The 15579-nt window shown below is 29.1% G+C and overlaps 1 protein-coding gene and 1 long non-coding RNA gene across 2 annotated transcripts in view; one reads left to right on the top strand and one right to left on the bottom strand.

Moving 5' to 3' along the window:
• Nucleotides 1–958: 958 nt before the first annotated feature.
• LOC113382859 (tubulin beta-3 chain) overlaps nucleotides 959–15579 on the bottom strand; it is a 28332-nt gene continuing 13711 nt past the window's right edge. The window contains exons 2-3 of the mRNA XM_026621109.1: nucleotides 11104–11212; nucleotides 959–2164 (exon numbers count right to left, since the gene is read on the bottom strand). Coding sequence (XP_026476894.1) covers nucleotides 963–2164; nucleotides 11104–11212 — 1311 coding nt within the window. The 3' untranslated portion in view covers nucleotides 959–962. The remainder of the gene's footprint in view (nucleotides 2165–11103; nucleotides 11213–15579) is intronic.
• Nucleotides 5037–15579, top strand: part of LOC113382868 — a 29483-nt gene continuing 18940 nt past the window's right edge. The window contains exon 1 of the long non-coding RNA XR_003367697.1: nucleotides 5037–5153. This is a non-coding gene — a long non-coding RNA (uncharacterized LOC113382868). The remainder of the gene's footprint in view (nucleotides 5154–15579) is intronic.

Raw genomic sequence — 15579 nt, 5'->3', positions numbered from 1 at the left:
TATTTAAAACATTGTGATTGCACCAATTATATGTGAGTATATTTGTAATATTTTGCAATTATATAAATAAATATTTAAGTAATTTAATTGATTTTTTTAAACATGGATGTGTAATTTATAGGATTTTTCAGGTTGCTTTAGGCAAACAGCATTCAATAGCTAGACTTGAGTATTAATTTTAATTCAATTATTAACATTTATTTAATTACAGTCATGAATAGTGATATCCACTTTAATTTATATCATGGTAATTATTTAAAAATCCCGCCGTTCGAAAAGTGTCAATGAAGTGAATTGACAGGCGTTCAGAATTGGGCTCCAATATTCATATAATTTTTGCATTTTCATGCGAAATTTTGCTTCAAATCTACCACTACCAGGCACATTTTTCTTTCAAATCTCGCCTGTATTGCTCAGGACGTCTGCTGAAATGTTAGAGGTAATTATTTTGAATATTTATTTAAATTAAATATGATACTTACTGTTTTGAGATATTTTAATGTATTTTGGTGATGGGAATGTTTTTTTAACTACAATATTATTGTATTAACTTTGATATGAGTAGTAAAAATATATAATATAGGAGATAAATGCAAAAAAATTTAGTTATTCGTGTGTACGTGAGGCAATTTTTGATCTTCCGTGTGGCAAGTAACCGATGATACCTATTAACATTAATTACAGATGCAGATTTTTTATAATTTATGAACAATAATTATTATAATAATTATTTATTAATCAATACTACATTATAATAGATGTATAAATATTATAAAATTACAAAATTTAGAAATTTTTGACACAAAATGCTAAACATTATTAAATATATGATATAAATAATGAAATTAATAAAATTTATTATAATATGTAAAATATGTTTAAATAAAAAGTAACGCGATTTTAAGCGCCTGCTTATTATAAAAGTAAATAAATCGACAAATGCTTATTGATTACTTCCAAGTTCACACACATTCTCCTTCTAACTCATCAGGAGCTCCTTCGTCTTGTTCGTATTCATCATCGGCTGTTGCTTCTTGATATTGTTGATATTCGGAAACGAGATCATTCATATTACTTTCGGCCTCCGTGAACTCCATTTCATCCATGCCCTCTCCAGTGTACCAATGCAAGAAGGCCTTACGCCTAAACATAGCGCTAAATTGCTCAGAAATACGCTTAAATAGTTCTTGTATCGCTGTCGTATTACCGATAAACGTAGAAGACATTTTGAGTCCTTTGGGAGGTATGTCACAAACTGCAGTCTTGACATTATTCGGAATCCATTCTACAAAGTAGCTGCTATTTTTATTCTGCACTGCCAGCATTTGTTCGTCTACTTCCTTCATTGACATGCGGCCACGAAAAACGGCAGCCACTGTCAAATACCGACCATGACGAGGATCGCAGGCTGCCATCATATTCTTGGCATCGAACATTTGCTGGGTCAACTCAGGAACGGTCAAAGCACGATATTGTTGACTTCCACGAGAAGTTAAAGGAGCAAATCCTGGCATGAAGAAATGAAGACGCGGAAACGGTACCATGTTGACCGCTAATTTACGTAAATCGGCGTTCAGTTGGCCTGGGAATCTGAGACAAGTTGTCACGCCAGACATGGTTAAGGATACTAAATGGTTTAAGTCACCATAGCTAGGATTTGGTACTTTGAGCGTACGGAAGCAAATATCGTACAACGCCTCATTATCGATGCAGTAAGTTTCATCAGTATTTTCTACGAGTTGATGAATGGATAAGGTGGCGTTATAAGGCTCCACTACAGTATCCGAAACTTTCGGGCTGGGAACAACAGAATAAGTATTCATGATGCGATCGGGATATTCTTCCCGAATTTTCGAAATCAGCAAAGTTCCCATTCCAGATCCGGTTCCACCGCCCAAGGAGTGGGTCAGCTGGAACCCTTGAAGACAATCGCAGTTCTCACATTCTTTTCGGACTACATCCAAGACGGCATCCACCAGTTCAGCTCCCTCGGTGTAATGGCCTTTGGCCCAATTGTTGCCAGCGCCGGATTGCCCAAAAACGAAGTTGTCTGGGCGAAAGAGTTTGCCATACAATCCAGAGCGCACAGCTTCCATTGTCCCTGGCTCCAGGTCCAGCAGGATAGCGCGAGGCACATATTTGCCACCGCTGGTACGAGTGGCCACTGAAAACAAAAAAGTGTGTGAATAAAAAACAGGTTATTTTAAATTCACTATTTTGAAGGTTTTAGAGGTTGAATACTAACAAGTCAGCAATAACAGTTTTTATTCTCAAAACAATGCTTTTGTTATGTTATTCAAACAGTCGGTGTGGACGATATTTTGTTAACACACGATGCATTTAATCAGTAGAATGAGTGATGGAGTGCAAAAATAACCGCAAATTTGATGTAAATGATTTGATGATGAATGAAATGATGAGGAAAGATATTTCGACGCCCATATAATACACGTTTGAAACAATATTTAGCTACGCGTTCTTTGCATACAGTTTTTGTTGATGTAACTGATGTTGATCATTAGAACTATAGTTCTATATATATATATATATACATATATATATATATATATATATATATATATTCTTGGATGTTTATTTGCAAACCAATTGTCTAAATAAAGAGCAATAAATAATTAAACTATTAGTTACAGTTTTTAAACAAATTAATCCAATTTAAGGCATTTCTTATTGTTGTTTCTTATTTTAAAAATTCCACTCCAATAATCATGTGTTGTATTTAATTATAGACGAATTGTATCTCTCATCCTCGATGCAGTAAGTTCAATGTCTTTCTGCTCCCGCAAAGTGATCCTATAAATAAAATGTATCGCACGCGTCGTTGAATTTCTGGAGGAGGAAGGATGCACATATTGCATAGCAACGAGATGGAGAAAAAAACTAAAAGAAATAAAAATGGAAAAGACATTCAAGATTTGGATGAGGAACACTCGTACAACATATCCGTATTTATAGAAAGATGACAGGCAGACGCTTTACACAGGAATATTTGAAATAGATGGATGTCAGGTATGGTTAGCTAGTTATATTGATGTAATATTTATATTATTTTAGTATTATTAACTTCACGAAGAAAGTTCATGTTCTCTTGAGAACATCCAACTTGATAGTTTGTGTTTTATCGACGTTCCAAGTATTTCTGAATCGTTTGAGAGCTGATTTTTTACCTTTGGTCGACTTTTTCTCGAAAACTGTTGAATCAATTCACATTCATTTTTTCATAACTAGGTGCAAGTGGCATTTTGCCTTAAAGCAAGTAGCATAAACAAGGATGATCAGCTGAAAATTGATCAACGCAATTTTTAATCGAGTTATATCAAATTGCTTATTAAACTATTGAAACCGGTGCAGCCGATTTAGAAAGACTTGGATTGATATTATTTATTTATAATAAATATTTTTTGATTATTTTAAGAGCCACTTTCAAAATATTCGTCCATTTGATTATTTTCATTTATCAATCAAGCACTAATTAATACTCTTTATTATACTTTTGCGGCTTCGAACGATTAAAATGTTTTGGTTCGTAGTATAAACTGTTTATGAAATTTTAATGATCATGTTTCACTCAGAGATAACATGCCTTCATGTTTCAAATACTTTGTTCATAAAATTTATCATATTCGATGGAGTTCTAAAATTACAAAATTAAATATAATACCTATATAATTATATTCGAAAGCAATTTTAAAATAACATTTTAGGAAATTCAAAATTAGATTTAAAAAACACACGCGTGTTTGTTTTCTAGATCTCTTATTCTGTTACATGTCTTTTAACGGCATATCTGTGACTTGTACTTAACACTAGATTTTTTTATGCTTGACAAATTACTAATAACCCTTTGGACAGGTGTTGACAACCTTCTTGGGGACAACACCTAAATATATTTCAAACAAGGTGATTGATATGTTGATCAAGTCAAAATACTTCTTAAACAGTCCAGAAACATTCTATTGTTCATCCAGATAATAGAAGTAAAAAAAATATTTCTAAAGAATATTTTCAATTGATTTGTGTGCATTTGGTGGACGTCTTTTATATATTAATTTTAATTTTTCAAATTGAATAGGTACTCATAATTTCTTCTTAAATTAAATTCTTTTTACTCCAGTGGTAAAAAATCTGCAGAAACGTTAAAATTTTTTTGTGTGTGGTTAAAGGTTTATCTCATCTGCTCTGATGTTAAATATCCAAACTGTTATTTCTTAAAATTAGGTGTCATTAAACCACCAAGTTGGTGAAAAGAAATGAGACCACATTATCACACGAGGAAATCATAACAAAAACTCGAAGTGATTTGTGACAAAGCAATTTCTGTTTTTTCATTTTGTTGCTTTGTATTCAATAGAATTAGATTCGTTTGGTGTTTTTGGGTAATTATATATTACAAAATAAATTTAAATGGTTTTATATATGTTCAAATTGTTTTATCCTATATCATGTAAATGTTATAGTAATTATCTTAATTACAAAAAACAATTTTCCATCAACATGAACCGTTTTTGGTACATGGAAGTTTGCGATTCGAACACAACAAGTAGACCATGAAGATCTTATGCACATAAGATGCACGCGCTGCTATAATAAACACTTAAATTGGTTCTATAATTTAATTTTACAACTGGACGACGACTAATTAAATGCTCAAATTAAAATCAAACTGGACGTAGAATTTTAATTGATATATTACTCCAGCACGCGTCAATAAAAGGTTGTTGACATGGGATAGAAATTGCAATGATTAGAAATTTTACTCTGAATGGGTTTTTATAAAATTGCCCCTGGAAGGGACGTTATCTTTGCAAAATTGTGCTGACATCTGCTGGCCTTATTGACAAATATTTGGACACTTGCCCTTTGTCCTTCAGCACATGCTGTTTGGCGCTCGTCCATTTGCCTGCCGACCACACGAGTAAGTGCTTCGACATATTTCTGAAATTTAGTTCGATATTTAATTTTTTTTTTTTTAACTTTTACAATGAAGTGGTGTAATTCTTAAATTTCATTGATTTGTAAGTGAACGTAAATGTAGTTGATCATGTAAATATTTAATAATATCGGTCTACTGGAATGGACTTTCATCCGATTTGGGGACGCCATGTTGGAGTTCGAGGTCACTTGCAGAAAGCAAGGTAGGATTTATAATTTTATTTAATGCATCGGTGTTATAATATTAGGGAATTGCATATCTGAAATCGAAATTATTCTACTTGCGAATTAAATAGAATTTTCTGATATTTGAACTGTTGATTGAAATTGGCTTAGGTGATGATGATGGTAATGGGAAGTATGTTGTATTTGCAATATGGTGATATCTTCCGCCATTTTTTCCTAATATTTGCACAATGACCCTTTGTGGTTGAGCACATGTTTTTGGCGTCGTCCATTTGCGCGCCAACTACCCGAGCAAGTGTTTGGATCTAAATATTTCTGAAATTTCGTTTCGTATTGAATTTATTTTTTTAATTTTCCGATTAAGTGATTTTTTTGATGGCGTACCGGATCTTCCATCCGATTTGGAGGACGCCATGATGAGTTTTTGATTTACTTGCAGAAAGCAAGGTAGGATTTATAATTTTATTTTATACATTTGTTTTTTTGTTAACTGGAACATTGAACTCCAAAAGCCTCTACTTGCGAATTAAATAAAATTTTCATATTTTTGGATATGAATATGTTGGGTGGATTTCTGTTGCTTGTGCTCACAATTTGTGATCTTTGTGCATTCGAAACTAAAGTTAGATAAGAATTCATACAATTTGAATAATATGGTCGGCTTTGCATTGTATTGAATGCATGTATTATGCAATCGTTACTGACACAGTAGGGCAGACTTCTAGAATGATTCATAGAAATGACCTCGAGAAATTCGGCAATATTAACTGCGCATTTGATAACAATATGAAGCACGTTTGGAATATTCCGATGATTGAAGTTACATTATAACTATATTAGTAATGATTAATTGATTTTAATTTTAAATTAATTATTTAATTTTTTTGAATCTTACATTTCATTAAATATTATTTTGATACTCGTTAAATGTCGTCTTCACGTTTTTACAATTTTTGTATTTTTTTATCGCACAAACGTGTATTCCTTCAATTTAACGAGTTTTTATTCTTATTTGAACTTTCAGTTAAAAAAAAGTAATTAGTTTGATTTTTTTTTTTGATGAAGTTATTACATTTGGTATGATTTCTTACCAATGACCACTGATACAAAAAATTATAATTTATCTACCTCCGTGTCACAATAATAAATTATGTATCTATTACAAATTACAGATATCATTTAATCATCTGTTCAGGAAATTTGCCTTATTTCTAACACTTTTTGTATGTCGGTAAATCTGTTAGTGTTTTAATTAAAAAATAAATTAAGATATTCGCCGATAAGACGTGTTTCTTGGCGAATTAATTATTTCCGCTCTGATTTTCTATGTTACTGTAATCAGTTCCTGCAAGATAGATATAGACGCACGGATAATTTTTTTTTTCTTTGGCATTATTGAGGAAACTGACATTTTTATAATAGTCCTTTCTGTAATTTAGAACGACGAATTTGTAAGTCGTGAGAAATGTAATTGTAATGTTATTCTTCGAGTCACAGAATATTTTTTTATATATTTTCAAAAAAAACTGAATTCGACGATCAGACTTCTTAAACCACGTGGCTTTATAGATGGTAACCCAAATGGTTGTCTTTTATCTTCATGATTCTATTATTACATTTTCTGTTATATTTTCAAAAGCGTTCAGCATTTGACTATCAGACTTCCAAAACCACGTGGCTTTATGGGTGGCAACCCAAATGGTTATCCCATCTCTTTATGATTCTATTAGTACAATTTTATATAACTAATTAATTGTTTCTAGAATCAAATCATATTTTTATATATATTTTCAAATAAAACAGAATTCGACGATCAGACTTCTTGAACCACGTGGCTTTATTGATGGCAACCCAAATGGTTGTCTTTTTTAAAAATTTAAGTATATCAATTTCGATTTATATATTAAATAAATGAAGCTATTATTACATATATAAAACTGCCATATTTTAATTTTTTTATGGGAACATGTTGGAAGTCACTGATTTGTCACGTGTTGTGGAAGATCAACTAGATCAACAAATTTTTGATTGCATTTTGTACGAATTGAATAATTATGGATTTTTTGTAATTCTGCAAACCTCTGTCAATATTGTCTTCATTTTATTTCAAAATTTATGTATATACATATGTAATAACCACTCGGATGAACAAAGCAAATATTAGTAAACAAATCTTTTGGTTTTCTGGTGAGTGGAGCGAGTGTAGTCGAATGCAAGTGGTCTTCAAATAATTCCAAATATAAAGTGTAATATATATATATATATATATATATATATATATATATCATCTGGATGTACATAGAATACAGAAATAAACCAAACATCAAAGAAATATCCCTGCATTCCATTGCACGATTGCACGCAGTAAAATATATTACTCATAAAAAGGCACAGGCTCAACTCTTCCACGGACTTCAGAATATCAATTTTACGATTCCTCTCAGAATATTACATATTTCTGCATATTTATATTTCTGTGTGTGAATAAATGTCAACAATTTATGGAATAAGAGAATCACTTAAGTACTTACTAATTGGCTTACACATTTTTTCTTTATAATCGAACTAATTGATATCCTAGAAATTGTGATTTATTTCGATTTGTTCTTACGTTATACAAGTCGTCATATGCAGACTAATTTTCACATCGAAAATGAGAATTTTGTAAAATGATTATCACGTATTTTATTACATATTATGTAATATGTACCTTGAATTTAATGTCATGGGTTCCAATGATTGCTTGTTCCCTTAATAAGTATTATGTATTTTTACTAAAATTTTATATAGATTTTTTTTTACTATTTTTTTAAATATTTTAATAATATTCATGCGTTTCTGTAACATCCTTTATTCAGTGAAAAATATGATTTGCAAACAAGAATTCCGGCATAAATTGTAAAAACTATTTTTACATTATTTTTATTTAGTACTATCATTTTCTAGCTAATTATTTTTTTTTTCCGGAAGATCTAGAAATACTTAAATATCCAACTATTCTTAGACAAATTGGATAATTGACTTTCTTGGTTTAATTAGTTTTCTCCAAATAGATTGAAAAATTAATGCTATTATTTTCTAGCTAATTAAAAAATACTGTTTGTTTTGTCTAAAGGATCTAGAAATATTTCTCGGTTTTATCTATTTTTTCAAAACAGATGCAAAATTTAATGCTATCGTTTTCTAGCTAATTAAAAAATAGTACTTTTTTTGTTTTCTCTGAGATCTAGAAATATTTAAATATCAAACTATTCTTAGATAAATTGGACAGTCGACTTTCTTGTTTTTATTAGTTTTCTCCAAATAGGTTAAAATGTTAATGCTATAATTTTTTACCCAAATATAAAAATCTTTTTTTCTCTCGAGGGTCTAGAAATATTTTAATACCAAAAATCTAATAGATCAAAAACACTATTTTACACTATTTTTGTATTTCATTTGAAATTTTCATTGCAGTTTTTTTTTTGAATAAACTTTATACCTGAATTAGAATCTAGTATGTACTTTTTAAATACTTTTTTGTTTACTCTGAAAAATCTAGAAATATTTATCAAACTATTAGACAAATTGGACAATCGACTTTCTCGGTTTTATTAATTTCAACAAAATAGATTAAAAGTAAATGCTCTTATTTCCTAGCTAATTCAAAAATAGCATTTTTTATATTTGTTTTGGAAGATCTAGAAGATATAGAAATATTTGATTACATAATATCTAGTAGACCGAATACCTGCATATTTTTTATTACAAAATGTAATAGAACCAAAAAACTTGAAATTTTTATTGAAGTTTAGGATAAACTTTATACTTAGTAGTATATACTTTTTAAAAACGAAATTTTAGAAAGTTTCCAAATTATTTTTATTTGGAGGCTCAAGTCATTAAAAAATCATTAACATTAACAATTTTTTTTAAATATATATTCACAAGACTTTTAATTCAAATTTGAGGCTCTTCAGAACTTCTGCCTTCCAAATTTTTAAGAATGTAGTGAGAACAGAGAATTAGAATTTTTATAACTAATTTTTATTTAAAATTAGTTATCAGTTGCTAGCATGAATTTGTTCTATTAAAATCAAATTTAAAATTTTCTAAAATATTAGATGTTGATACTAGAGTTTGGCTCCGACCCTTACACGAGAAACTTTGGTTTGTGTTACGATTACTAGTATTTTTTTTCAGATTAAGAATCGATTATTCAAATGTTTCTATTAAATCTATCTCGACCCTAAACATCTATTTATCGATACAAATTTATTATATATGCAAAAGCCCGTATAAATGCAATTAGTTCCATACGGGACCCCATGAAACATCTACTTGTACCTATATATAATTTATCAATCTATCATAGCTTTTTAAATAACGGTGAGATAGGAATCCATGTTTACAATTGATAGCACATCCTAGTTGTCAATTATATGCACACCTCTTCTATACAGAATCTAATTACAATTATTTGCTTTTATTCTGAGGGTACTCATTTTGTATATTATCTATCAGCAGGTTTTCAATGAGGCATGTATAGCCTAACTATATACGCCCATAGGACTTTTTACACAATAAAATATAGATGTTTTTTTACTTTACCAGCTTCTGATTCTTGATTTACGATGTGAAAATTAGTCAGCGTATAATCTTGACTTATACGATGTGATAATAATTTGATTTCTTCGGAGAGTAATTTTTATTTTTATTTATGATTTCAAAGATATCTCTATCCATGGATTTTTATACAATTTGGCCATTTTATATATTCATTTTATTTATTTATAAATGACAATTTCACGAATTCAATATTTTTTCACAACTAATATTTTTTTTAATGAGAACCATATGTTCTATACGTTGTATGGAACTTAAGTTAGTACAAGACTACAACCCAATGGTTGACCATTCGCTTTATGATTAAATATATTTCTAATACTGGCGTGAATATATGTAGCAATGCCACCGAAAAGCTATTTTTAGTTGATCATATTGGAAATTTTTAATTTTTAGTCTGTTATTACTGCTTGATAACAAGCTAGCCAAAATAGCTGTCGAATAAGGAAAATTTTATTTTAATGAGAACTATCTGTTCTATTCGTTGTTGTGATAATTTCTTAAGTTAGTTCAAGAAGGCAACCCAATGGTTGACCATCCTTTCTGATAGTTCATTAAATATATTTCTAATATTGATGTGAATATTTATAGCAATGCCTCCGAAAGGCTATTTTACTTGATCATATTTGAAATTTTTAATCTCTAATTAGTCTGTTATTACTGCTTGATAAACAGTTGGCCAGAGTAGTTAAAAATGTGAAAACATTTTAGTTAGGTGTATACTAATACTTTGAATTCGACTTCAAGCACACCAAATAATTAATATAATGCTTTATGGAAATCAATATTTTGGATCAGTTAAACTAAATTTACTTAAACTATCTAGTTGTTTCTAAGATCTCTTCACGAACTTGAAAAAAATTTTTTTTTGGTATAATGCTTTTTTTTTAAATTCATCAATAATAATAATGCATCGACCCAATTAGAAGTTTTTTTTTAATATTCGCGCCTATTTCATTATGGAACATCTGCAAATTTTTGTTAGTACTCATAATCAGTAAATCGAATGCCAATCTAATTGGTAAATAGAAAAGTAACTTGAAAAACATTACTGAAACAATTACCATCTTGTACAATTTATTTTTTTTATTATATTTTGTTTAACTTACAATCGTTTAATATTTTTTATTTATCATTTACTCACAATCGTTTAATATTTTTACTAATTTTATCAAGCCCTCTTGGAGCTAGTTGATGCACCAAGGTACTTTCGGCGCATTTCGTGTATACATTACATATACAACGTTGCCAAATTTAGCCACAACCTTTTCAGCACATTTTACAACAAATCCAATCAATTTTCATAATTTACAAATAATTGTTTTTATTATTAAAAATCGATTTAATGAATATTTTTCTCACCAGAAGCCTCGTTGTAGTAGACGCTAACGCGTTCGAGTTGAAGGTCGCTCTCGCCGTGATAAATGCCACTTGGGTCGATACCATGCTCTTCGGAGATAATTTCCCAGAACTGCAAAAATAAATAAAAAATAATACATAACTATAAATCATTTGTGTTCGTCAGTCATTATAAATAAGTAAATGAAATTATAATCAGACATATGCGCGGAATGATAAAGTATTTACGTTGATAACGCAGTAATCGCTTAATCTCTTTGGATGTGATTATTAATAGGCATTCCAGATCTGAGGCAAAATTTAAAAATACATGTTCAGAAATACTTGGTCAGTAATTTTAATTATTTATTTTTAACTGCAATCAGAACTTCATATGTTCTACTGGCTTGTTATGTTGACGTCTTGGACGACTTGGCCTTTTATAGATGGTAACCCAAATGATGGTCCTAACCCTGATGAGTTTATTATTACAATTTCTTTGACACTGATGATGCAGCAATGTTAGGTAAAGGATATTTTCACTTCCAAACATACTGCTATTTATATTTTCAAGTCAAAACTGATGTCGTTACTGTTGACATCAGGTTGTCAAAGGTGAACCTCAAATCTGATTCCTTAGCCAATAGGCCACGAGGATCCTAACTCCATTTATTGACTATATTTGATTATTCACAAATTTACCTCTGATTTGTAGTTTATTTCATTTACACTCAATAAGGTAATAAATAACGTTTTCTTGTGGTAATATTTTATGAGCTAGAAACCTCACAGAGGTAACCGAGATGATAGCGGAAAACCTCATTGAATGAATCATGGAAAATAAAACACTGCAACGTAAATTTCTCCGTAAAAAACCATCATAAAACGTGTCTTGGGAAGCTGTGGTTTTAATTTATAGTAGGTAAAGGTTGAAAAAGTTACATATGCTTTGATAATAGAAACACATCATTTGGAGGAACATGAAGTAAAATTAACAATTCATTATCGATTGTTGATAATTTGACTGCAAATAGCACCTACTTATAACATTATTTTTTAATTTATACCTATTAAGTTAACGATAAAACTATTATGCTAAATTTATTAATCTTTGGAATTCTAACTTATAATTTATAATGATTAGCCAAGACTAGCCAAGTATGCCAGACTTATTGTGAGTTTATTGTGAGAATGTTAATACTGTAGGCGTACGTAAATTTTAATTATTTTTTATAATTAATCCACTTCTATTCATCTATTTCTTAAAATTTTGTTAATTTCTTGTTTATACTAATTCATTCCATATTTACTTTTTTTCCTCATTTTGAAAATGATTTAAAATTGTAGCAAATCACTGAATCATTCAATTAGAACTCATCTTAATGCTTGAGCGAACAATAACACCTGCCGGATGACTATCGACACAAATCCATCTATATTTTAGTCTTAATTTAAAAAAATACAACTATCACTGTATAAATCAAATTAAAGATCGATCTAACAGTATTATATATATATATATATATTTGTAAATTGTATTTTATTTGTTATAAATAAAACAAACTTTGTGTAGCTCCTCGTGCCATTTATAAATGAAATATTTAGTCTTTTTGTTTTTGCAAATTGTGGTTAATCATAGAATTTATAATTAATTTTTAATTGAAAATCGAATTACTTGAATCAAACATTGAATAAAATTTTCATTCATATTTTGATTGGTAATCATATTGAATATTGAATAATCAATGCACTGAATCCAATCATTTTTCTTGAATTTTTTTAGATGTGTTTCGTTAATAAAATTTTTGTTTGTCATTGCCACCACAATAGTATTACTTTCCTTACATTATTTTAGTATAAATTTTTATTTTATTATTATATAAATTATTTTTATATTTACATTTTGTCCAAAATTTCATACGGGTTTTATTTTTGAATTGAACAGCTGCGCGCAGAACTTTCTTTACTTATCCTTACAAAAATAATTCAAGTTTTAAAAGAATAACTAAACAAATGTTTTGACATTTGTAAAAAATGATTTTTTTCTGTCAGGGGAAGATAAAACACATGGTTAAGTAGGATTTATTATGGTTATCTCGAACGGGAATAGTTCTGATAATTTTGTATGCTGGTTTTTAACGAGACATTGACTTGTAAATGAATTATGATAATTTTAGAACTATATCTATACTTATGACATTGCTTTCTTTGAACTGTTTCAAGTTCAATTCAAAATCTGATGCATAAATCTTCACACTTTAATTATTTGCATAGAATGTTTATGTAATGGTTATAATAATGCTTCAAATGATTAGTTCCATAAAAATTACAATAAATACTATAGATTATTCCGACATGACAACTTGTGTTGCCACATCACTCCCTTAATATTTTTTTAAGTGATAAAAAATTAAAAATTCAAAACTAGGAGTGATGTGGCAACACAAGTTGACCATATTAGAATAAATTTTCTTATGCTCTCTTACAATTTTTTGGCTTTGAATGGTATTACCATAAATCATGAATTTTAATATTTCAATGAACTTTAATATAAACTATCTGTTTTAATCATATTCACAATATTGTATTCATGAATGTTACAATTCAAAAATATACTAAGTCCGTTTCATATTAATAAAATTACGATTTCCAGAGGCAATTGTTATGATTACTCGTAACAAACATGATAAATACAACTAATTTAACATCTACATTATCCGACTAATATTTCTTCATAATACGAATGAAAGTTATAAGTTCCTTTTAGGTTCGACCCATAATTATTCATAAAAAGCCTATTATTATAATATGTACCATCATAATGGGTTTATGTGGAATAATTTTCTCTGTTGTATACAGTCATTGTGATACTCTTTATTACAGATGGTAATTTAGAACATAAAATGAGATGAAAAAAATATAATGCAGGCTTACTGCTGGTTTTTTATTATTGTAGACGTCTGCATATGTATTAATTAATAAGTTTATTTAATTGCAGTATGGTAATAAAGTAAAGTTTTTATGTAACTGAATCGTAATGTATACATTTTGTAATGTTGTAATGAAGTCTGTCGGTTCGATCCTGACCTCGTCCAGCTCGGTATCAAGTAGTATAACAGATTTGCACTTACAATTATAGATCTCAATTATCTCAAGCAAAACTAATTTTTCATGGGCATTGCTGTAACATCTAACAGTCTTACTCATAAATTGTGGTTGTCCATTGGGTTGCCCTTTCTTATGAGTTAAATATACGTATATTTTTTATTTTTCATTTATCTAATTGAATTTAATATATCCAAAAAAATGTGTACATGAATCAAATCTTCAAAGAATGTGTGTCAGAAATTTCTAATTTTAGCGGTGAACAATCTTTTGCGATAAGATATAATTATTTTGCCATAGGTCATGTTATTAGGTGCAATTAATATTTTAAAATTAACTGAAATTACTGAATATGTATCTAATAGCCAAATAAAAATGACTAAGGTTTGATTTTTTAAAAAAAAAACTGAATTCTGAGCACTGAAGTGATTGTTCTAATTAAATTAAAATATTTTGAGTAATATTAACAAGATTTGTTTTTTAATTTCCTGTTTAAAATTTGCTTTTGCCAGTTTATTTTATTTTCTTTTGTTGAATTTTATAAGTTTTACGAAACAATCGATCCACCTATTTCTTTAGAACTAACAAAAAAGTGTAAAATATTTATATTTTTTCGCAAAAAGTCCTGGATAAAATTTACTCATTTAAAACCCATTACTTGTAACTGTTGCCAATTTTGGATGAAGATTGGCCAAGTAGTTTTTTCCTGATTGTATAAGGTTTTGGATGATTTTGGTGAATCTTTGGGATAGATGTCTTAACGAAAATTCATAAAATATATGGGTCTACAAAAAGGCATTCAGTTATGGAAATTTATTAATGTTTATTTTATCAAAATTTATAAACTATAGCAATATTTGGTATTGATCAAGTTGGATACTTAGATGGAAGTTCTTGCAAAGGCAAGTTTCCACTTACACCTAATTTCTAGTTAATATTTTTTTTTACCATCGACTAGAGAGCATAACTTTTAATTGTACATTTCGAGGATTAATTTATTGGAACACAGAATTTTCAACCTAGCTTATTTAAATCTCCAACAGGAAGAAAAACAAACCATCTTTCTTATTTTAGTCTCGAGCCCACCGAAAACCGAGTTTCCGCTATTTTTTTCATTTCTAGAAGTCTATTGAACTTGTATTCTGGATATTCCAAATTTAGGAATCGCCTCAAAGATCTATTTATAAAATTTCTATGTGACAGTCAGAATGCGTTCTCGAACAGACGTTTCCATACGTGTAATTTTGAGTGCACCATTAAATATCTCTCTTAGGGTTTAGCGCAATAAATTACTTAAGAAGTCGAAAATAAAACACAGAACCGACTAGGTATATGTAAGATTACAAAGTTTACTCGAACATGAATACATTTTAATTAATGTCGTAGTTAAAATTG

Source organism: Ctenocephalides felis, unplaced genomic scaffold, assembly GCF_003426905.1.
Source record: "Ctenocephalides felis isolate EL2017-DRISC unplaced genomic scaffold, ASM342690v1 CF-g0.4_SCAFFOLD_03570, whole genome shotgun sequence".
Lineage (NCBI taxonomy): Eukaryota > Metazoa > Arthropoda > Insecta > Siphonaptera > Pulicidae > Ctenocephalides > Ctenocephalides felis.
The sequence above is the reverse complement of the archived record's forward strand: the minus strand, read 5'-3'. Positions and strand labels throughout refer to the sequence as shown.